The sequence below is a fragment of the Epinephelus lanceolatus genome, chromosome 3 (assembly GCF_041903045.1).
Source record: "Epinephelus lanceolatus isolate andai-2023 chromosome 3, ASM4190304v1, whole genome shotgun sequence".
Taxonomy (NCBI): Eukaryota; Metazoa; Chordata; class Actinopteri; order Perciformes; family Serranidae; genus Epinephelus; species Epinephelus lanceolatus.
The window spans coordinates 8,351,771-8,374,818 of record NC_135736.1 but is presented as its reverse complement, the minus strand read 5'-3'; the positions used below and the strand labels follow the sequence as shown (position 1 = coordinate 8,374,818).

At 40.3% G+C, this 23,048-nt stretch overlaps 2 protein-coding genes across 3 annotated transcripts; both read left to right on the top strand.

Annotated features, from left to right (window-relative positions):
* Nucleotides 1-115: 115 nt before the first annotated feature.
* LOC117255140 (D(1) dopamine receptor-like) lies at nt 116-7,267 on the top strand. Its single transcript, XM_078164327.1, has one exon. It carries the CDS (start codon nt 335-337, stop codon nt 1,697-1,699), a length of 1,365 nt encoding a protein of 454 aa, XP_078020453.1. The 5' UTR covers nt 116-334; the 3' UTR covers nt 1,700-7,267.
* A 9,783-nt stretch (nt 7,268-17,050) lies between these two features.
* On the top strand, nt 17,051-21,461 carry LOC117254821 (intelectin-like). 2 transcript variants are annotated; one of them, XM_033623242.2, is made up of 8 exons: nt 17,051-17,123; nt 17,446-17,529; nt 17,651-17,809; nt 18,018-18,265; nt 19,562-19,720; nt 19,867-19,984; nt 20,220-20,323; nt 20,439-21,461. In XM_033623242.2, the coding sequence occupies exons 2-8, from the start codon at nt 17,448-17,450 to the stop codon at nt 20,580-20,582; spliced, it is 1,014 nt and encodes a 337-aa protein (XP_033479133.1). In that variant the 5' UTR covers nt 17,051-17,123; nt 17,446-17,447; the 3' UTR covers nt 20,583-21,461. The 2 variants fall into 2 exon arrangements, with proteins under 2 accessions (XP_033479133.1, XP_033479134.1); XM_033623243.2 differs by having other exon boundaries at nt 17,062-17,123; nt 17,654-17,809.
* The last annotated feature ends 1,587 nt before the right edge of the window (nt 21,462-23,048 follow it).

Here is a 23,048-nt window from a genome sequence, read left to right as displayed (position 1 = left end):
CACATATTGAGTGGAAAACTGAAGAAATTGGACAAAGAAAAGTAAAAGTAATTCTGGACGAAAGTAATATAATTTAAAATTGCCTGACATGTCAACCTTCTCTTTGCGCCGCGCGTCTCCGTTGTGTTGTCAGCAGTAAGTACAGTACCAGCTGGTGGTGCATGTGGTCCCCAGTAAATCTGCTCTGCGCTCGGAGCAGCAACACAGATCAGTCCGACAGCGCTCTCCACTCAGAGCGACTCTTTTGCCTGACTACTTTTTCTCTGTTATTTGTACGAATGGATGTTTTTCTTGTCTTTTTTGTTTGACATATGGCCGAGCGCAGGATCAGGCAATGAATAACACAACCGGCTTGGTACCGGTAGGAGCTGGCAGTCGGGAGGAGTTACCGGCGCACCGAGCTTTAACGGGCTGCATCCTGGCGCTGCTTATCATTTGGACGCTTTTCGGCAACTTCACGGTGTGCGCAGCCGTTTGTCGCTTCCGGCACCTGCGCGCCAAAGTAACCAACATCTTCATCGTGTCCCTGGCTCTGTCAGACCTCCTGGTCGCCGTGCTGGTGATGCCGTGGAAAGCTGTGGCTGAGGTGGCTGGTTTCTGGCCGTTTGGAGGGTTCTGTAAGACCTGGCTGGCCTGCGACATCATGTGCTCCACGGCCTCCATCCTCAACCTGTGCGTCATTAGTGTGGACCGATACTGGGCCATCTCCAGCCCTTTTCTCTACGAGAGGAGTATGAACAGGAAAGTAGCGTCTGTTATGATCGGCGTGACCTGGACAGTGTCCGTGGTCATTTCCTTTGTTCCCGTGCGGCTGAACTGGCACCGGGCGGAGATGGATGATCCGGCTGGGGAGGATTTGGCGCTTCACGATAAGAGTGTTGATGGGAGCTGTGACTCCAGCCTGAGCCGCACTTATGCCATCTCCTCGTCCCTCATCAGCTTCTACATCCCCGTGGCTATCATGATAGTCACATATACCCGTATCTACCGGATAGCCCAGATGCAGATCCGGATGATATCCTCCCTGGAGCGGGCGGCGGTGCACGCGCAGAGTTGCCGCTTGGACGCACCTGAACTATATCCTCACCTGTGCACGGAAATCGGTGCCAGCTCATATCAGTCTCAAATCGATCTTCATCCTGATTCTCAGCGCTCTAATCGGGAGCTCACAGTCTCCATCAGAAAAGAGACCAAAGTCCTCAAAACTCTGAGCATCATCATGGGTGTTTTTGTCTGCTGCTGGTTGCCGTTCTTTGTCCTGAACTGCGCTCTGCCCTTCTGTCCCGGACCAGGGGCACCGGGGGCCCAGCGGGGTCCTCACTGCGTCAGCGAGAAAACCTTCGATGTGTTCGTGTGGATCGGCTGGAGCAACTCATCCCTTAACCCAGTCATCTATGCGTTTAACGCGGACTTCAGAGACGCGTTTCTGCGCCTGTTGCGCTGCCGCGGAGGAGGCTGCTGCGCCGCGGTGAGCGCAGTAGTGGAGACGGTGATGGCGAGCAACGAGGCCGGACACCTGCAGCAGGATAGCCCGCTCAACGTGAGGTTGGCCGTCTCCTGTGCCATGACCACCAGGGGAAGCGAGGACAGTGGGAACACAACGGTGACTTTGTTTTGTCACGGTGGGACAAGCTCGGAGCTGGTGACGGACACTGAGGAAAGTAACGACAAAGACAGACTGACGCAGATACCTATATAGGTGACACTATTCATGATATGCCATGTGCGGGGTCAGAGAGCAGGTAAACTATGCAGAGGAGGTGGATAATGATGTAGAAGGCCTACAGGGACAGGAAACAGCAAATGCAAAGTGAATTTACTCTCAAGGTCTTCAAACATCTACATGAACATAAACAGCTACATGTGCAGACAAAAATACTCCACCTTAGAAGATCAGATTAACACCCATTATCCATTACCATGCATGCAGTGGCGCCCCCAAGTTGGAGTCAGGTGATAGGATTGCTAGCAATATCTTGAAAAACGAGGCAACCTGAGGCATCCATTGGTACCAACCATGTCGGCAAAGCTTGTCGGGAAAGGGGCTAAATAATGTACCAAATTTAGGTTAAAGTTTGTTCAGCTGGGAGCAACTGGCATGGCAGTTTTCACAGGGGGGCCCTTGAACTCTCACCTCAAGATAGCTGAATGAAAATGTGTTGTATGGGTACCCATGAGTCTCCCCTACATTTGTGTAGGCTTTTTCCCAGGAAATATTTTGTTCATTTGTTTGTTCCTACACAAAAAATCCAACACTTTCTTATTCAGACCTCGTCACATATTGATGTTTTGTCCCGGATTTTCCACATTGAGGTACAATGTGCAAGGTACCCTGGGTGCGTTGGTTGGTGACATTCTTGGATGCTGTATCAACTTCAGCCTGATACATGCATTGTCTGTTTTCTAAATACACTTCCGTTTTCACAGGAAATGTACAGTTTGCATACAGTCCCTTTCAAAATAAACTCTTCACTATGTCGGTACAACCCCGCAAATTGACATTTTTTTTCCTTCAACAACAAACGCACGTGGTTACATTTTGCAACACATACACATTGAGTTCAGGCAACAAAAGCATGTTGCACTGGCCTGGGTAAAAGTCCGTGGTTGCTGGATTCATCCACCAGCCCTCCCACCAACCCCACTTGAACTTCCGCTGCCTTTACTTTCGCTGTTGTCCCGCCATGTTTTCCCCTGACACTGCCGAGCGCCATTAAACTATAATGACGACTGGCCGCATTTCATGCCATTGTTCATGTGTCTGATGCCTGTAGTCATTGCCCAAGCGCCAGATTTCGACGACTTCGGAGTGAGACCGGGTTGATAAATCACCTAACACATGTAAAGTTACATAACACATTAAAACAGGGTTGTACAATTCAAAATGCACTGTACAGATATTAGACTATGCACATCAGGTTATCAGCAACATTAACTACAAAATAAGAAACCAAAGTATAGTATGCGATTCCTCAACTCTCATATTGACATAGTTTTCAACTAATCTAAATACTTTGACAGCATCATCAAATTCCTGAATTCGGTCATGGCTTTTGGTTTTGGTGTGCCACCCCAAGATTCTCAGTGGCTCCATCTCCCCACTGCTATAAAAAAATCTGGGGGCACCACTGCATGCATATCAGAAACACATAATGTTATTTTCTTCTTTTTTTAGGACAATATTTGCCTTCATGAGCACAGTAAATCTTTGGGGATAATTGAAGGTGTTTTTTATTTGTCTGTGGGCTATATACAGTATGACTCATTTTGTACACATGGATGTTTACCCAACAAAGACTTTGTAGTCTTTGTAAAATGAATTATTTATTTTTTGTGATCCTGCAGAATTCAGTGTGAGGACTACTTCTGCTTTTCCTTAGCAGGACAAATAAAGACAGGTCCAGATCTGCGTGGGTAGATAAAGTGAGGCCAGATTAAGATAGGAGAGGTGTTGACTTACAGTATTTTTTCTGAAGTTAAGTAATTTCATATTTTTTTAATCCATGTGGCACTTATCTGTCAGTTTCTAAGAATCAGCCACAAATGCCAAATAGGATGGTAACAGTCTTAGAGGTAGGTGCAATCACCTCTTCCTCATTCATAGTTTTCTCAGTGTCAGTGTTAGATAAGAATGATGCTGTGCATTGATGATAAAACACCTTAAAGTCACATTGCTGAGTTAATATTTCTGATTTCAAGATTATTCTCGGATGACATTAAACCCGAACAAGTGAAATATCTCAACCATATTGCTGGGAAAACACAGACCATAAAGATTTACCTGTGAAGGTGGGTTTTGTCAGCTTCCATTCAAGACCTTTCCTCAGCAGCAGTGAAGACAAAGTATTGAAGACTGAAGACAGCAGGACAGATAATTGTGGCATGGATTCAAATGTAGCTGATTCTGTGAACTCCACTCCAGCATAGCATAGCAAAAATGGATTTCAAGATTAGCAATGCTGTTAACACCGAAATCGTACCCTACCTATCTTATTTATTTAAAAATAGGAACATCAGACAATATTTTTTTGTGAGTCAAAATTTCTCATCCTCAACATTTAATTGTTATGGTTTCAGAATGATGAAGACAGTTAAAGAACATTTAGATACAAAACAGAGTGTAGGCTCTACAGGATAATTTTTTTCCTGGCAACTATCATGTTTTTCCCAAGTGGAGAGCATGCCCCAGGACCCCCCTATGTTTGGGCTGAGCCCTGAAAGTTTACAATGTCTGGCTCCGCCCCTGCTCTCCATAGCGAGACAGCTATCAGAGGTCAGGATTTCTCTGAATCTCTAGAAATGGGATTATGTAACTAACTCACATTAGCACCCGTCAGCTGTGCATCTTGTATGGATGCAGTGTGCACTCTGTTTCCCCCCTCTGTCCTCTGGAAAAAACAACCATGAATAATTTGTAAAGGTTGTTCCTGTGAAAGATGCCCTGGCCAGTGAGAACATAGAAGCTTTTACAGTGACAGCCCTGCTCTGTGATGAACTCTCTGCAGATTAACATCTGTTCATTTTTGTTTAATGAGACCTCCTTGTTAGTGTTAAATATGAACCTGCGTGTTACAGCCTCAAGGAGCCACTACCCTTAATGGAGCTGACAAGAATAATGACTCCATCCTGAGCTGTAAATATTTTGGTGGTTGTGATTCCAGTATGGAAATATTCCTTTATGGAAATACTTTCTCTTCTTTTGCTGAGAGCTGGATGAGAAGATGAATACTACTCTTGTCTATGAGCTTTACAACTATCAGCAAGAAAGGAAATAATTGTTTGACATTTCCCAAAATGTCAAATTATTCTTTTACAGTACACCACACATTATGGATCATTGCAACAACTGATGGACATTATTAATTTCCAGTTTCACTGAAAATGCAGTTGTCACATGTATCGTCTCTTTTAGGCACCAGTGATAACATGTTTGTGTTTATTCAGATTATGCAGTAGTGAGAAAACACAGAGATGCTACAGTATATTGTATAACTGTTTGCAGAAAGGAAGCATGTGCAGCCTTTTGGTTTTCACTGTGTAATGGGCTTGTAACCTACATAGGACTTCCATCAGCTGTAGGCGTCTCCAGCTGTAGGTAACGTAAGAATAGTCACCATACCAAAGAGGATTAATAAAACATAGGTCAAATACATTTTTAAAAATGTGTCTCCCATTTACAGCCGTTGCATGTAGGTTACTGAGTGAGAGAAGTCATTACAGGCCTGAATGAAGTGCAGTTCACAGAAAAGTGTGCAGGGTCCTTTCTCTGAGGAATGATAAAGTGATTACATCTATTAATATTGACTGACTAATGGCTATCCTTGTTTCATTCTTCCTCTGTTTGGTTCACGTGTCACCCAAAAAGAAGCTCACTTCCTTAAGAGTGGTTGTGTTTGCCTGGGGAAACTTTTAATGGGCCACACCTGCCCACCTTCAGTGTGTGAGAGTTAAATGAGCCCTCGAGGCTGCAGGCAGGACAGAAAGAGAGAGAGTGAGACGGGGAGTTTAATTCGAGCTGTTACTTAAGGTGTCATCCAGTGAAGGTACTGTAACTCCTGCTCTGAAGCCTCATCATTCAGGGATTTTCAAGAGGAGTTTCTGAAAACCTTATCCCACTTTAACAAGACAATATTAGTGTAAGATGAGCGGAGATGCCCTGCTGAAGAACAAATTAAGTTTACTGTTAAATTAAAGCATATTTGTATATGAGTTTATCATGTGCAGTATTATGATGAATGAATCAACACACTGCTGGAGGAATATAGAGTAGCCACTTTTGTTGTGATGGCAAAAAAATGAAGGCCTATTAAAGGATTACTTACCAGAAAATCATCATTTGTAAATCAATTACATAAAGTTTTTGAAGAGAACTTTGTTTTTCTCACATGCCTTTGCAGTAAACGAAGAATCCAAAAGAGACAAACATTTTTGATGAATGGAAGTCATAGGGGTCCACGTTTAACAACATTCATGTCGCGGGGGGGCTGGAGCCTATCCCAGCTGACATCAGGCGAGAGGCAGGGTACACCCTGGACAGGTCGCCAGACTATCGCAGGGCTGACACATAGAGACAGACAACCACTCACGCTCACATTCACACCTACGGACAATTTAGAGTTATCAATTAACCTTATCCCCCGTTTAACAACAGCAAAACTTAATTAAAGCATTCATTTACAAGCTCTCTCACAATTAGTCCATATCCATTGAGTGCACAGTTGCCCACGTACAGTTTCACATGGTGTGTGTTTGGGATACAGGTCATAGGAAATTGCAGATGAAATAGTCAACTGAACCCATTAAGAAGATCAATGTATTTAGACAGAGTTTTTGTGAATTTGATAGTACGATTGCTTTATTGAAAGTACAGTAGTACCATTGCCAATAGTAGTAGAATGGTATCATTTGTCAAACAGAATGACACACTGACAGTTTCCGTGATTATGTACAGCATACTATACCATGACTTAGTCATACCAAAAATTAGAAAAAAACCCCAACATTCGGCCACAGGGGGAGCCACAGCGATTGGTTGCATTTTAGCCATTTTTAAGCATTTTTCTGTTGTTATAGCGCCACCCAGTTGCCAATTAGAGTTAAATTTCTCCAGTCACCTTGAGGCGTCCTGTTCTACATATCTACCAAGTTCAGTAAAAATCGATATGGTGGCTGGAGTAGATAAGAAATTAACTCTCTAGCGCCCCCATTTTATTTGATGGGGTCAATAGTGGAGGGGTCCCCTCAGATTATGTGTGGTCATATGCCTACAAAGTTGCGTGGTGATCAGTGAAACCCTTGAGATGTTATACACCTTTATGTGATGAGCCACGCCCTCCACAATATGCATTGCCTTATAGAAGCTCAGTTTTAGTAAGTTTTCCAACTTTTGCCAAGAGGGAACTTTAGATATTGGTCCCTAGATTATGTTCACCGAGTTTCCTGCAGATCGGTCAAACTTCCTGGGAAGAGATCGATTTTAAGTGTTTTTCAAAAAATTCAAAATGGCAGAAAATCTTTATAACCGGAAGTTATGGGTTCTTGAGGCAAATTTGTTCCTCATGAGGAGAGGCATCTCTGTGCAAAGTTTCATGTCTCTACGACATACGGGGCATGAGATATGCCCATTCAAAGTTTGCAATTTCAATCAGTTGCTATAGCGCCTCCCTTTGGCCAATTGATGTAATATTGCTTCATTCGCATCCCTGACCCTCTACCACTGTGCCAAATTTCACATTGATTGACCAAGTCAGTGAGGAGAAAAACGTGGAACAGACACACACACTGACAGAGTTTTCGTGATTATATAGTAAGATGTGTACAGTATAATGCAATTCTTATCTATCCAGTTGTATTCTCAGTACTTCCCAAACTAACATATTCTCACCCTGACCTTGTCACATATGGACATTTGGTCATGGGTTTCCACGTCCAGATATGATGTTCAATGTACCCTGGGTGCATTGGTTGTTGATGTTCTGGGATGCTGTATCAATCTGGTACATGCACAATCTTCTTTCAAAATACACTTAACACACTGCGTCAGTATAACACTGCAAATTGATGTTTTTTTTTCCTTCAACAGCTAACACACGTGGTTAGGTTTAGGAAAAAAGAAAAGAACAGGGTTTGGCTTTATAATCTTACCGGACACAAACACAGCTCTCCTGGGTGAAAGTCAGTGTATGTTGGACCCCTTTACCACCACTCCCACCCGCCCTACTCTGCCTTTCGCCACCGTAACTTTTATTCTTGTCCCGCCACGTTTTCCCGTAATGTCTCTGTGCACTGTTAAACTACAACGGCAACTGACTGCGTATTGTCCTGACCACGTATTGTGCTAACTTTAGAGGACGTCGGTGTCTGATGCAACAAGTTGCTGCAAGTGCCGGATTTTGACGACTTCGGAATGAGACCGCCTTGCTCAAACACATGCATTTTTGCTATAACATTACTTTCTAAAACACTTCTGCATATGAGTAGTGTGTTTTAAATCATGATGTTTTCATGAAAATGCATGTGTTTGGAATGTACTGAGCATACGACTTGATAAATGAGACTTGGATTGTACTGCATTAGCTGTGTGAGAGTTTGTAAACATGTTATGATATAGTTTAGCCCCTTTCACTTCAATTCATCAAGAACTTTTTGGATTCTTTTATAACTAGAGACATGCAAAGAGTGACCTGAAATACAGTGGTCATTTAATGGGTGAAGTATTTCCTATTGGACTATCTAGGATTTTAAAGCCTTGGACTCTTTCATTGTGGGCTGATGGTTTTATTTTAGGATGTCATCTTAATATAAACACATAGATCATAATTCCCCTGTGACAAAAAATTAGATACATTTATGTTAAATCATAAAATCACAGCCATTCAATACGTGTTGAGAGTAGACTTGGCGGCATGTATTGGTCAGGAGAGGAACCCTGGAGGGCATCTTCCACCAGAAGAGACGACAACAGAACAATTTCTCCGTGCTTAGAGTGTACCAGACAACCTATTTGAGACAATCAGTTCAAGAAGAACATAAGTCCTTTCGGCAAATACCCCAAAACAACATCTGTTTACTTTAAAACCCTCTTGCGGCTGTAGGAAATTCTGACTTGTTGGACATCAGAGCCACAAAGTTGACAGAGGGAGGATGTTGAGGTTAGATGGGTCAACAAATGTCACAGACCGCTGTTTGTTTTATGTTACTTAGTGACATTGGTTTCTTTTAAACATGATCCCAGCTGTTCCCTGACCTTAACATAGTAGTTATTTCATTCCAAACCATGACCTTTCCCAAACTCTAATTGAATTGTTTTTGCACCTAAACCCAACCAAAGCTGTCGTACTGCTGTTAGTGGTAACAGATCAGAAAGTGCTCATATGTGTTGTTCACATCAGGAGGAGGAGATGGACATCAGGCAGCAATATATACCTGTAGCCCTGTTGTCATTTAATGCAGCAAACTTCTGACAGAACAAGCCAATCATTTATGCAGAAGGCAAAGATTTTATTCAGTCTAAACCACAAAATACATTTACTTTAACAAAACATGTTTTCTCATCTGATGTAAACCACAATTGTGGTTAAGCTTTGGTTACGTTTGGTTTAGGGCTTCAATGGGCTTGATTAGCATTAGACAAAGGTCATGTTTTAGGCTAAAATAACTATGTTTAGGTCAGGGGAAAAAAATGATCATGATTAAAAATAGGAACCGATTGTTGAGGATGGAAAAGGAATAGCAGTCTACCATGTCAAGTCCAATACTTTGTCTACCCACCCACTCATTTATAACTCAGTCACACAACTTCCTTATCATATTTTTAGGGCATTTTCACAAATGATGTTGTTTTTTGGGGGGATGGAGGACAGCCTCACAGAAGACCAGTCACAGGAACTAAATTCCATTTAAGCCAACGTGGAAGTGACAAAAGCTGCAGTTTTTTGAATGGTCACTTGAGGCTGGCTCCAAAAGCGATGCAGTCCCCATAGACCCCCATGTTAAAATGCTCAATGTTACAGCAGAAATAAACATGTTTACAACCTGTTACAAAAATGGTTTTGATCTCTATAGGTGCAGAAGCAATGGTATGAAACATAACTGTAAATGTGCAAATGCTAACCAAGCTAGCGGCTAGCCATAGGGTTATTGCCCCCCCTGTCATCCAGATACAGTCACTTCTGGCTCCAAAAATCCAATATGGCAACAGCCAAAATGCAAAACTCAAGGCCTCAAAACAGGAGCCCACAAACCAGTGAGTGATACCATAGTGGCAGCATCCATTATTTCGTTCATTCTACAGTGTTTACATCGGTAACTAGCTATGATCCCTCGTCACAGGTTAAAGTTCAACAAGCTGCAGTGGGTCAACCAAAGACTTTGAACTGAAGCAGTAAAACCATCAGATATTAGACAAAAGGAAAAAATGAGAAAAAAGTCCCCCAAATTAACTATATTTGATATTGTTTTTTTTAATCATATTTCTGCTCATGTCCTCCTGATTATCTTGTGACTCCTCAAGTTAATCTCGCAACTTCTCAGGGCATTTATTGTTTTTGACTTGTTTTGACATAGTTTCTCTAGATGGCATTGCTCTGGCCTCTAGCACTACCGTAAGAAACCTCAGAGTAATATTTGATCAAGATTTGTCTTTTAATTCTCATTTAAAACAAACCTCACAGACTGCATTTTTTCATCTGCGTAATGTTGCGAAAATTAGGCCTTTCCTGACCCGAAAAGATGCAGAAAAATTGGTCCACACTTTTGTTACCTCTAGGCTGGATTACTGTAACTCTCTATTATCAGGTAGCTCTAGTAAGTCCTTAAAAACTCTCCAGCTAATTCAGAATGCAGCAGCACGTGTACTAACAGGAACTAAGAAACGAGATCATATTTGTCCTGTTTTAGCTTCGCTCCACTGGCTCCCTGTAAAATCCAGAATTGAATTTAAAATCCTACTGTTAACTTATAAAGCTCTAAATGGTCAAGCTCCGTCATATCTTAGAGAGCTCATAGTACCGTATTATGCCAACAGAACTCTGCGCTCTGAGAACGCAGGGTTACTCGTGGTCCCTAAAGTCTCCAAAAGTAGATCAGGAGCCAGAGCCTTCAGCTATCAGGCTCCTCTCCTGTGGAATCATCTTCCTGTTACGATCCGGGAGGCAGACACCGTCTCCACATTTAAGACTAGACTTAAGACTTTCCTCTTTGATAAAGCTTATAGTTAGGGCTGGCTCAGGCTTGCCCTGTACCAGCCCCTAGTTAGGCTGACTTAGGCCTAGTCTGCTGGAGGACCCCCCTATAATACACCGGGCACCTTCTCTCCTCTCCCTCTCTCTCTCTCTCTCTCTCTCTCTCTCTCTCGCTCTCGTATTCTATTACTGCATCTTGCTAACTCGGCCATTCTGGATGTCACTAACTCGGCTTCTTCTCCGGAGCCTTTGTGCTCCACTGTCTCTCAGATTAACTCATATCGCAGCGGTGCCTGGACAGTGTGACGTGTGTGGTTGTGCTGCTGCCGTGGTCCTGCCAGATGCCTCCTGCTGCTGCTGCCATCATTAGTCATTAGTCATACTTCTACTGTTATTATACACATATGACTATTGTCACACATGTATACTGCCAGATATTAATACATACTTTCAACATATTGTACCACAGTAGCCAGAACTATAACTATAATATTATTACTTTCAATAATGTTGTTGTAAGCTACTATCATTACCTGCATCTCTCTCTCTCTCTCTCTCTGTCTCATTGTGTCATGCGGATTATTGTTAATTTATTATGCTGATCTGTTCTGTACGACATCTATTGCACGTCTGTCCGTCCTGGAAGAGGGATCCCTCCTCAGTTGCTCTTCCTGAGGTTTCTACCGTTTTTTTCCCCGTTAAAGGGGTTTTTTTGGGGAGTTTTTCCTTATCCGCTGCGAGGGTCATAAGGACAGAGGGATGTCGTATGCTGTAAAGCCCTGTGAGGCAAATTGTGATTTGTGATATTGGGCTTTATAAATAAAATTGATTGATTGATTGATTGATTGACCCCTAAAAAAATATTTAGATTACTGTATGCCTTGTCTTAGGTTGGATTTGTTGTTAGCAGTTCCACAAAAGAGTAATTTTCCCTTTCAACCTTCTCAAATTGTTTCATTTGAAAAACTGTACGAAGGTAAAAAAAATAAAATAAAATAAAACATTCAAAGAATGGACAATGTGTGCAGCACTGGACTATTTTTTCTTCCTGTCTGTATGAGGATCACCTCATAATCATGTGATTTCTGTTGTGGATGTATTTGTGGTTGAAAGCTGCTGCTTTAGCAAACAAGTTTCTGTGCATGAATGGAGATTCATCTTACTGAATGCGTCAACTTGTCCTCATATCAGTATCAGTGTTGGGAAGATTACTTCTGAAATGTAATGTCACAGTGTACTAAGTAATGTAACTATTTTAATTTCTATTTTATTACATTTGATTACTTTTCTAACAAATGTTTTAAACTAGGCAATAAAGCTGAAAAATATCCAGACATAGGCTATGCAAAGAGAAGGCATTCCTGCACCATGAAAAGATGCAAAGCAACAGAATAATTGTTAAATTATATATATACGTATAAACTTTTTACTGAAAAGAATATATTCAGATGTAACCCCTTTGCAACCACCAACATTTAATTAGTAACTGTAATTGAATTCAATATTTCTTTCAGTAATTACAATTAACTGTTTTTGTAATTTAATTACATATAACTAGTAACATGTAACTAATTACTCCACAGCACAATTTATACATTTACAAAGCACAACATTTTTTTCTCCTTCTTATTCAATAATTGTAAGATTTTAAAAAGCACAGAACTATTTTTACAGTTTGACTTACCAAATCTAAAAATGTTTTCCATATCCATGCAAACATCTTATTGAATTATTGAATGAAAAATGTGCATTTATATGTTACAGATGTTAACTGATGGATTTGCTTTGACACCCCATGTCTTTTCTCTTCTGATCCAGTTTGTGTCCTTTGGTCCAAAAGACCTTTAAATCCCCTGTGGGCTCTTTGTAGACATGGGATCAGGTCAATGCATTGTTTCCTGCAGTAATCCTGGTACCCTGGAGGGAGAGCACCCTGGTCTGTGCATTATTACTGATATATGAAGAACACATTCAGTCCGATTTAGTCCCACACAACACTTATATAAATTATCCTTTTTTATCCTTTGTGTTAAAGAAAGCTCAGAGCAAATCTGAGAAGTAAACACTGTGTAGGCTATGTGTGTGTTTTATTTATGAGTGTGTGTGTTCAAGTCAATGAATCTGACTGTTTCCGGCAGAAAAGTGAATTAGGTCAGATAAGATTAGCAAATCGGTCAACACTGAGAAAGGAAAAAGGAAAGGCAGAAGGGAGAGAACGTGTGTGTGTGTGTGTGTGTGTGTGTGTGTGTGTCTGTGTGTGTGTGTGTGTGTGTGTGTCTGTGTATGTGAGAGAGAGAGACAGACAGAAAGAGAGAGAGTGAACTACAAACTATGTTTAAAAGAGGACAGGGGAAACATGAGGATTTAAGCGAGAAACATGGAGATTTTTAGGGTCAGGGGAAATGCAGGTTCATAAGCGGTTTATAGGGAAACAAATTAACTACTTCATCCATTGAATGGACATTGATAGCTGTTGCTCTCAGTAACTGAAAATGTGTCGTTTTAAAATGGGACTTCAGCCTAGACACTAAGCAGCCCAGCTTCCACTTTACCAATTCAGTGAATGATAATTTAACTTTAATTTAAGAGGACACAGTGAAACTTGACAGATGACAACACTTTTCACCTTTAAATATTAATCTATATCATTTATATATCACCATAGTTAATTAATGATATTAATAGTTAATTACTGTGTTTCTTTAATCTCAAAAACTTGGGTCTTTTTTCTGATAGTCATTTTAGATTATATCAAGTTAATATTTAAGTTATCAAGTTAATCCTATATTTCTTGTACAAAGTCTGCAGCTACAGAGGTTACTAGTTATTGTACGCCATCAACAACCACATGTACTATATTTTAAATGAAGTCACGTAACATCTAAACCATTCAAGTACATACATGTTGTGACATTTGGATTTAGCCTCATTTCTACATGGGACAGGGTTAAGACAAAAAGGAAGAAAAAAAAAGAACAAAAATCTTAAGATTTACAAATAGTTCTGAAGAGTTTAAATTAAGGAAACTGGATAGATTGAAAGCACACGGTAAAGGGCAATAAGAAGCCACAATTATTTATCAAAAGTCTTCATTAATAAGAAGGTAATAGTTCTAGCAGATGGCCACATGTGGTCGGTGTAGCACAACACAGCTGGCTGCCGGTTTTCATTCCTGCTGCTGCGTGAAGCAGTTGAATTATTAGTGAACGCCTCTCACAGTGTCCGTCTAACCTCTAAAAATAGATCAGAGAGGGACACACAGAGAGAAAAAGAGGAGTCATAGTTTGTGTCTTACTGGTCATAAACAGATCCTGAGACATTCAAGAGGAACAGAAAATTCCAGTGGCAAGGATCACTCATTTCTATCAAAGGGTTTGAGTTCAATGAAATAATACAAAAGGCTCTAATGTGAAAGAACACTTTGTCAGAAGTAGAATATACACCATAGGGCAACAATTAGAGCTGCATATGAGCAAGAATCTGGTGATATGATAGGACTCAAGATACAGGGCTTACAATTCAATCTTTTACAATACTCGGCGAGCTAGCTCACCCCATGGTATTTTACAATACTGTAAGCAAACTGATATTTTGTGATTTTTATGCATCCATGCCAGCAATAGCTGTGACTGCAGGCATTATGTTTTTGGGTTGTCCATCCATCCGTCCGTCTGTCCCTTTCTTGTGAGCGCGATATCTCATGGAGGCCTTGAGTATTCCTTCAAATTTGGCACAATCGTCCACTTGGACTCAGTGATGAACTGATGAGATTTTAGTGGTCAAAGGTCAAGGTCACTGTAACCTCGTCTGTCTCATGAATGTGACATCTAAAGAAGGCCTTGAGGGAACTTCCTCAACTTTGGTACAAACGTCCACTTGGACTCAACAATGAACTAATTGGAATTTGGTGGTCAATGGTCAAAGGTCAAAGGTCAAGGTCACTGTGACCTCATAAAACATGTTTTTAGTCATAACTAAAGAATTCATACGTAATTATGACAAAATGTCACAATGTCTAACAGGATAAAATGATGAGGTGATGACATTGTATATCCAAAACAGCAAAGGTCAACTTCACTGTGACATCAAAATGTTCTGCAAAAACACTTTTCTGGCCATTACTCAAAGTCATATGGCAAGAACAGAGGGGGAAACATTCGGTCAGATACTGAATTGGTGACACTAATCTTGGGTGTCCACCAGGGGTGTAGATATAGACAGTGCAGGCACTGCAGTTGCACTGGGGCCCATGAGGTGGGGGGCCCATAAAGAGTGTGGGCCCTCCAAAAATGTGTTGGGTGGAGAATGGGCCCTTCTGAGTGACTGCCACCTTGAAAATGTACCTGTGTTCAAAGAATGCCGTTTGCTATATATGCCCTTGAAAAAGGCAAAGCCATCTCCATCATGTTTTTTGTTCTTTCTTTGTAAAACAGTCAGTAGCATCTATAATATAATGATATGCTTATTCCAAATAAACTACATTAAACTATTAAAATTATTAGATTAAATTAATCATTTCTCATTTTCATTTGTGTTTTTGTGATATTCAGATATGCAGTGATGATTGCTGGGTAATATTTATGTTAATGTTATCCAATGTCAAGTCTCTGACCATGTGACAAGACGATATGTGCAGGATAGTAGCCCGTCATAATAGCGTGCACTGGGCCCGTCGTAATTACAGTGTTTATGAGAATCAATACAGTATCATAAAACCTAATATCCTGATATTCATATCTGGATGATTACACAAACACAGCAAGAACAACCTTTGTCCACACTACACTCACACTGCCTCAATAGATGATGTGAAAAGTGTCTCTTGGAAATTAGTTCACTTATAATAAAAGGCTGTTTGAAGGTCTGTCTAGTTTTTGGGAGACTTAAAGGCCCTGCACACTCACATTGTTGTTTTTGACTATTCTGACTAATTAGACCTCTCTTCAAGTTGAAGTTGGGAGGAGCTATGCAGGGAATAATGTGACATCACCAAACTCACTGAACTAGTAAAAATCATAACAGTTATGATGACATAATTCATATTTTTATTTCAGATCTTATAAATGCAAAGTCACAAAGCCATCAGGATTCTGGTCATCTTTAACACCCTGAAATATTTATATACCCCTCTCCTTTTTTCTTAATTGTTAAGTCCCTGTGGTTTGTATGACTTTATACCAACCATAAGAAGTTGAGAAAAATAATCACAACAGTGTGAATCTGTGCACACCCACATAGTTGTGAGAAGACGTCTAGTCAGGCAACACAAGTAAAACCCCAACACCCTTCCAACACAGGTGCTTTTAATAATTTTGTGTGTTTAGACCATAGACTGTATAAAATAATAGACATAGATGTCACCCATTGGTTTGTGGACTTCGAGTTTGACATTTTGTCTGTGGCCATCTTGGGTTTTTTTGAGCCAGAAGTGACCATTCTTGGGCAAGAGGCTGAAGCTGTGCAGGAGTAAGGGGTGGATCTGACTGATAAGCTGAGGACATTATTGGCAGACAGCCTGTCACTCAAAGCGGCTCACCCTTAATTATGCATAATTTTAAGGCCCAGTAAGGTGTAAATAGGGGAGATGGCAATGCCCAAAATGCCATACTCAAGGTTACAAAATGGAAGTCCACAAACCAATGGGTGACTTCACGGTGGCTACGTCCACATCCCCCATAGAACCCCATGTCTCTGCTGTAACATGGGGTTCTATGGGGATTGACTAAATCCTGGAGGCAGCCTCAAGTGGCCATTTGAGGAACTGCAGATTTTGGCACTTCCACATTGGCTTCATTTTTCATCCCCTGAGGTTGACGCTTGGATTAGGTCTCTCATCGGTACTTAACAGGTGTGTCAGGCTGTCAGGCTTCACTCTCCTACAGTGCAGCGTGTTGAGTGGGACAATTCACACTTTGAAGATTCTTTTCAGACCTCTACAGGTGGTTGTGGAAACATAGTACATCATTTTACCGGCACCATAGCAAGAAAAACACGAGTGTAACTGTAGACATGACAGATAACATTAAAGTTAGCTGTTTTTAGTTTCCTGGTGTTATGCAAACTGGCTCACTTTCATGACTTACTGGAACACCAGTGCAGGCCAAGCAACATGAATCTGTTTATTTGTCAATAAAAATTAAAGGCCCTATAATTCATGTGGATAATTTATCACAGTAAGCCAGAGAAACGTGAAGTGCAGACAGGATGTTTTATGAATCAATGAGTTGTAACAAGATAACAGAAGACCTTTGGGATCATTATGACTGTATATCAGTATATTTTCATTGAACAGTTTCCTTGTCCGAGTGGTGTTTCGGTAAGTAATGCAATCATCAGTTTGAACTTTGAGTCTTTTTATTTCAACAAAGACTCATAAAAAGGACATATATAGTTGTGTAGATGAAGAAGCAATCACAACACATCTTACAGCGATCAACACAGGTAGGAAATCAATATTTTGTTACAAAGACAGGCGCACTAGTGACGATGATAACATGACTGCTATTCAGTTTAACTGTACTGCTAGAGTTATGTGGACGAATATTCCTGTCTCCACATCTGTTACTGTACAATTCTGAATTGTGGGAAAAAAGTGTTGTTTTTGTCTTACAAACGTTTTCTGTCATAAACCTCTCATTAATGTAAAAGAACATTAACATGACTTAAGGTCGATAGATTTATCAGATTTGAAATACTTTCTGTGTGTATGAGATAACATACTCTGTACTGTTTAAATTCATTTGATGTTTTTCTTTTCCCACAGACATGTTATACCACATGCTTTTGTTCTTGGTGGTTTTGCTGTTAGTGGCAGATGCTTCCTTTGCAGCTGCCACTTTACAAATAGGTAAAAAACAAAAACACATATGTACAAGAAATATCCTTCATATGCTCATACATCCTACTTTCCTACAGTACATCACTGCTATCTAACATTCTTATCTTGTAAAATTTGGCTTTATTTTCAGTAGATGAAGAACTCACCCAAACAGAGGCCACTGAGGATGTTGAGATAATTCAGAACCTCATGAAGACAAACTTTGAACAACTGGAGAAACTGAGCAACAGGTCCAGATATGTTGCAAGGAGCTGTAAAGAGATCAAGGAAAGATATAATGAGCAAGAAGGTAAGCAGATCTATTGCTTGTGGGAGATGTTTCTCTATGCAATACTTTCACAGAATAAAGATACTTCTAATGCAATGAAATGTCTTTCATTGTGATGCTGTCCCACAGGCAAGTTTTGAACAGATATTTTGGCACACATCTCAGCTAATGACCAATAAGTCACAACAAGTGTGTGTATTTTCACTCACTAACACTATTTTCTTTCCAGATGGGTTATACTACCTGACCACTGCTAATGGCATGGTCTATCAGACTTTCTGTGATATGACCACTGCGGGAGGCGGCTGGACACTGGTGGCAAGTGTCCATGAGAACAGCGTATATGGAAAGTGCACAGTGGGCGATCGCTGGTCGAGCCAGCAGGGCAACAGTGCTGACCTGCCAGATGGAGACGGGAACTGGATGAACAGAAACACCTTTGGGGCAGTAGAGAGCGCCACCTCGGATGATTTTAAGGTACACTGAGACACAGACATGCTGCAGTGGTATTCTCTCTTGTGGACCACTGACACACATTGCTGAATGAGATCACACATAAATCATTCAGAACCTATTAAAGGTGCAATGTGTAAGATATGGCCAGAATTTAAAACTTTTTAAAAAAAAATTCCCTAACACTACAACAGGATGTGAAGAAGTAACAGTTTTGATCCAATACAGACTTGAGGCTTGGTTGAGTTTAGATTCTTTACTCAGATTCTTGCTCTCTCCAGCTTTGTTTGTTTCATTGAATCTCTTTTCTTTGTAAAACTGAAACACACTATACAAATAAAATATGATTATTACCTCCTTTTTATATTACAGGTAAGAATACATTCACTGGAACATTTTGACCACATTGTCAAACAAAACAACTATAAAAACCTTAAAGAAAGTGGGGGCAAAGGAGTTCACTAAAGTCAGTGGGAGTCATTCATTTAGGAACCATGAATTCATGTACAGATCCATCCAGCTGATGTGGATCTGTCACCAGATTAGTGAAACTTTGACCCTCTGCAGTGGATCACCAAAGTCCTATGGCCTCATCACCTTGGGACATTGAGGGGCTCTCTTAAGTGATTGCACCAAACTGAGGGCAACCTTCGGCAATTAGACGTGCCACACGTCTATATGGTCTTTTTTACATGCTACGACACATAGCCATGAGCAAGATAAGAAACTGACACTATGGCTGAGCATTTCTGCCTTTGAACTTAAGTGTACCAGTGACAGCCTCAAAAACACAGATTCAGACTTCCTGGGTTTGTTTCATCAGTCCCGTCAACTTATGGGGTGCAGCTTTTCACATCATTTACATCGTGCTACAGGGGTATTACAGGAGAAGCATTTTACTGTGCAAGATAGTTTTTACTTTCACTTTTACTTGAGCTGGCAATCAGGAAGAAGGTTCATCTAACATTAGCAACACATTATTGGCTGTTTGATAATGTTGTCAAGCCAAAGGCTCATGCTACCCTTTACCGTTATGTTTCTAACATTGAAGAGAGCGATGAGCAGGTACGCTCAAGCTCCAGGCCAGCATCTTAGAGGTGGGTGGAGATAGAGGTGGGGTCTTATTTACATATTCATAGATCTGTGCATACTAAATGAGGCAAAGGTGTAGGTGTTTCTGCCTGCTGTAATGTTTCCTCCTCTTACTACTGGCCATTGAAGGATCCCCTCTGAATGGACTTCCATTTTAAAAGATAGGGTCATTATAGTCTGTTTGAGTCATGATCATAGTTGTGACAGCTACTTTGTACACTTTCACAGAATCCAGGTTACTATGATATTTTAGCAGAAGACATGTCTGTGTGGCACGTTCCCAACAACTTCCCACTGGAGCACTGGAACCTGGCATCCATCCTCCGCTACCACACTGAAAACCGCTTTCTTCGCCTGTATGGAGGGAACCTCTTTCACCTCTTCAAGGTAACTTAGTTGTGTATCCATGCTAAATTATATCTTAAGATAACAAATAGATCAAATATATAATGTGACAGTACAAATATAATTAAAAACAAACCTGCTGCTCTACAGGCACGTACCCTCATGATGATTTTGTCACATTTTTGTAGCAATTTCCAGTGAGATACAACATTGGTTCGTGCAGCAACAGAGGGCCGGCTTTCCCCATTGTGTATGACCACGGAGACAGACAGTCCACCAGAATGTTATATGGACCCAACTCAAGAGGTAAAAAGCTCATGTAGCAAAAGGGAACTGGAGATAATAGAGAGCTTTTTCACAGTCATGGATGGATGCAAGGGGCCATTAATGTTACTAATTCATTACTAACTAAAAATAATTACTCTACAACAAAAACAGGAGTTAACAGAGTATATTCAATTAACTTTAATGGCTGAAGGTTATTCTTGAATTATTTCATCACTTACTGTGTTTCTTTTTTTCTTTTCTGTTTATATGAAAGCGCAATTTGAACCAGGTTTCATTACATTCAGAGCAATAAACAATGAACGTGCAGCCATGGCTATCTGCTCTGGGGTCAAGCCGACTGGATGTGACACTGAACATGTGAGTCTGAATCCATCATTACATTGCGGTCAGTCAACACAAAATGATATACAGTGTAATAATACTTTCATTTGTGTGTGTGTGTGTGCGTGTGTGTGTGTGTGTGTGTCTTCAGTACTGTATAGGAGGAGGTGGATATTTCTACCCTGTGCAGTGTGGGGACTTCCCATCATTTGACTGGGACAGATTGGGAAGATCGCAAGGTTGGAGCGCCTCTAAAGAAATGACTGAGGCTGCTGTTTTACTGTTCTACCGCTGACAGGACTCTTTTGCTCATGTATCTTATGGCATGTCAGTCTAGACAACAATCACAGTTGTGGCCAAATAGATTTCAGTTCAAGTGAGGTCAGATGTAATTGTTTAGCTCCTAATAACAGCATACCTCATGTTATAGAGCAAAAGCCTTGTGATTCTGCTTGTGTCCATCATTAACAGACCTAATATACAGTAAACAGTCACTTGTAGTTAAGCTGCACACCAGCAGATGGCGTTACTGAACTGTATATTAAAATAAACATTAAAGATTGGCAGTTATTTTGGGACAGATGGGACAGAGCAGGATGAAACAAAAACAAACAATAAAAAAAGCAAAAGAAAGCCAGGTATAAAAGTATTCTTCCTGTTACTGATATGCAAGCTGGCTGTTTTACTATACTGTGGATAGTTCTTCTAAATATGGCTTTAATGGTTCATGATGGTCTGAATACAGTTCTAGAGGCTTTTCTGCAGCAGCACAAATGAGTCTTTCTTGAAAACAGTAAATTCTTAGAATTTTGGGATGCAATAAATGGACTGCACTTGTATAACGCTTTTCTAGTCTTCCAACCACTCAAAGTGCTTTTATACGAGTCACATTCACACACACATTCACAAACACGTGATGCCACCTGCTAATCATAAACCATTCACGTGCATTCACACACACACCGATGGAACAGCCATCAGGAGCAATTTGGGGATGAGTATCTTGCCCAAGGATGCTTCGACATGCGGACTGGAGGGGCTGGGGATTGAGCTCCTGATCTACTGATTGATGGATCACCCACTCTACCTCCTGAGCCACAGCTGCGCCATAAAATAAGTATAATTTGTTTCTTAAGACGTAGAGTAATAAATTGTCTGTAATTTAAAAACATTACAGGATAAGGCTCGCATTTTTTTTAAATCTCTGCCAGGAGTGAGTCTGAAGGGGATTGTGCCTTTGGTTTTGTGTGTGATTGTGTGTGTGCATGTGCGTGCAGGTGTGTAAGTTTGTGTCCGTCTGTCGGCAGCTAATCTCACATACTACTGGACCTATCAGCCTAACATTTTGTGTGCACATGCTCAAAGACCTCTTGTAATTGTTAATAATTGTTAAAAAGCCTGTTTTATTGACTGTTTTATACAATCAAGCATACACACTCATGCACAGTTTATGAGACACTGGGCCCCTGAGCACAGGCATGCAAAGGGCCCAACCATCTCCCTTTTTGTGTTTTGTGTCTTTTTGTGGTCATTTTGTGTCTCTTTGAGGTCACTTTGAATTAGGAAGCACATTTTGTGGTGGTGCATACGTCTGCTTCTCTCTGCTCCACCCTGACCAGACCTAACCTCTTCATCTCTCCCACTCTCCTCATGCTCCTCATGCTTTATTGTATTTTCAACAATAAAGTGCTTTATTCTCTTATATTAAACATGTTCACACACATGAACATATCAGCACCAGTTGTTTTCAGGCAATTAAAGAGTCATAGTTTCAGTTCATTTATTTTAATATGCATTTGGAATTATTTCATGGATTTAAAGAGTTAAACGGGGACACTACAGGTGAATAGGGTAAAACTTCCTTAGTTACTTAATCATAGTGTGGCAGTTATTTTTTATATCACAAATTTTTGATGTTATGTTTGAATATGCAAATGAAGCATTATTTAATTAAACATGCACTGATACATATACATTTCAGAAACAAAAATCTCAAAGTTCTCCTTTCACTTTGTTGACATATTAGAGTCAAAGGTTTTTACAGAGGGGATTTTGGATATCTATTTTCATCACTCCATAAATTAGAAAATAAACAAGAAAATACAGCCATAAACAATCCATTTTCATCATGTTTTTTTAAGGAATAAAATGTTCTACATATCAGTCATATATGAACAAACCCCTCTGTAAAATCCTTTAGAATATAGATAGGAATGAAACTGAAAAACTTTGGTTTGTAATTACTACTGAAATGGAGATTTTTGGCTCAGAGATAAAAAAAAAACTCATTTTGAGAAAATGGCCTTCGTAAAACTCACAATACATTTATAAGGTAAAGAATAAGACAACAGGGTAAAAAGAAATAATCAATAGATATCACCTTGAAACTTCTCAACTTGATTATCTACATTAAGATAATTATCTTCTGGATTACAAGTTTCATATTCTATGTTTAAATATGCAACCGATGCATTATTTGATTAAATATGCACTTTTTGCATACATATCCAGCACAGGAATTGGAACGTAAATAAACACCTAAATGTGTACTTTGGCTGTTTTCTTTCCAATGACCTGAAAAAAAGAAATGTTATGGTAGCCAAATCTCAAAATTGACCAGTGCATGAAAAAACTAGCAGCCAAAGTGAGAAAGCTGAAGGAAAAAAGACACTTCCAAGTCTTAAAGGTCTCTTGCTCATATAGTATTTGACTTCATTCTTTTAGGATCATTAATAAGGACTAAGTAGGAACAGTAGTAGTA

Bases quoted from the DNA above. Each gene is read 5' to 3' on its own strand.
- LOC117255140 (XM_078164327.1), top strand. From the start codon at position 335: ATGAATAACACAACCGGCTTGGTACCGGTAGGAGCTGGCAGTCGGGAG.
- LOC117254821 (XM_033623242.2), top strand. From the start codon at position 17,448: ATGTTATACCACATGCTTTTGTTCTTGGTGGTTTTGCTGTTAGTGGCA. The intron at 17,810-18,017 runs GTAAGCAGATCT...TTTTCTTTCCAG, and splicing joins AAGATATAATGAGCAAGAAG to ATGGGTTATACTACCTGACC. The intron at 19,985-20,219 runs GTAAAAAGCTCA...TTTATATGAAAG, and splicing joins ATATGGACCCAACTCAAGAG to CGCAATTTGAACCAGGTTTC.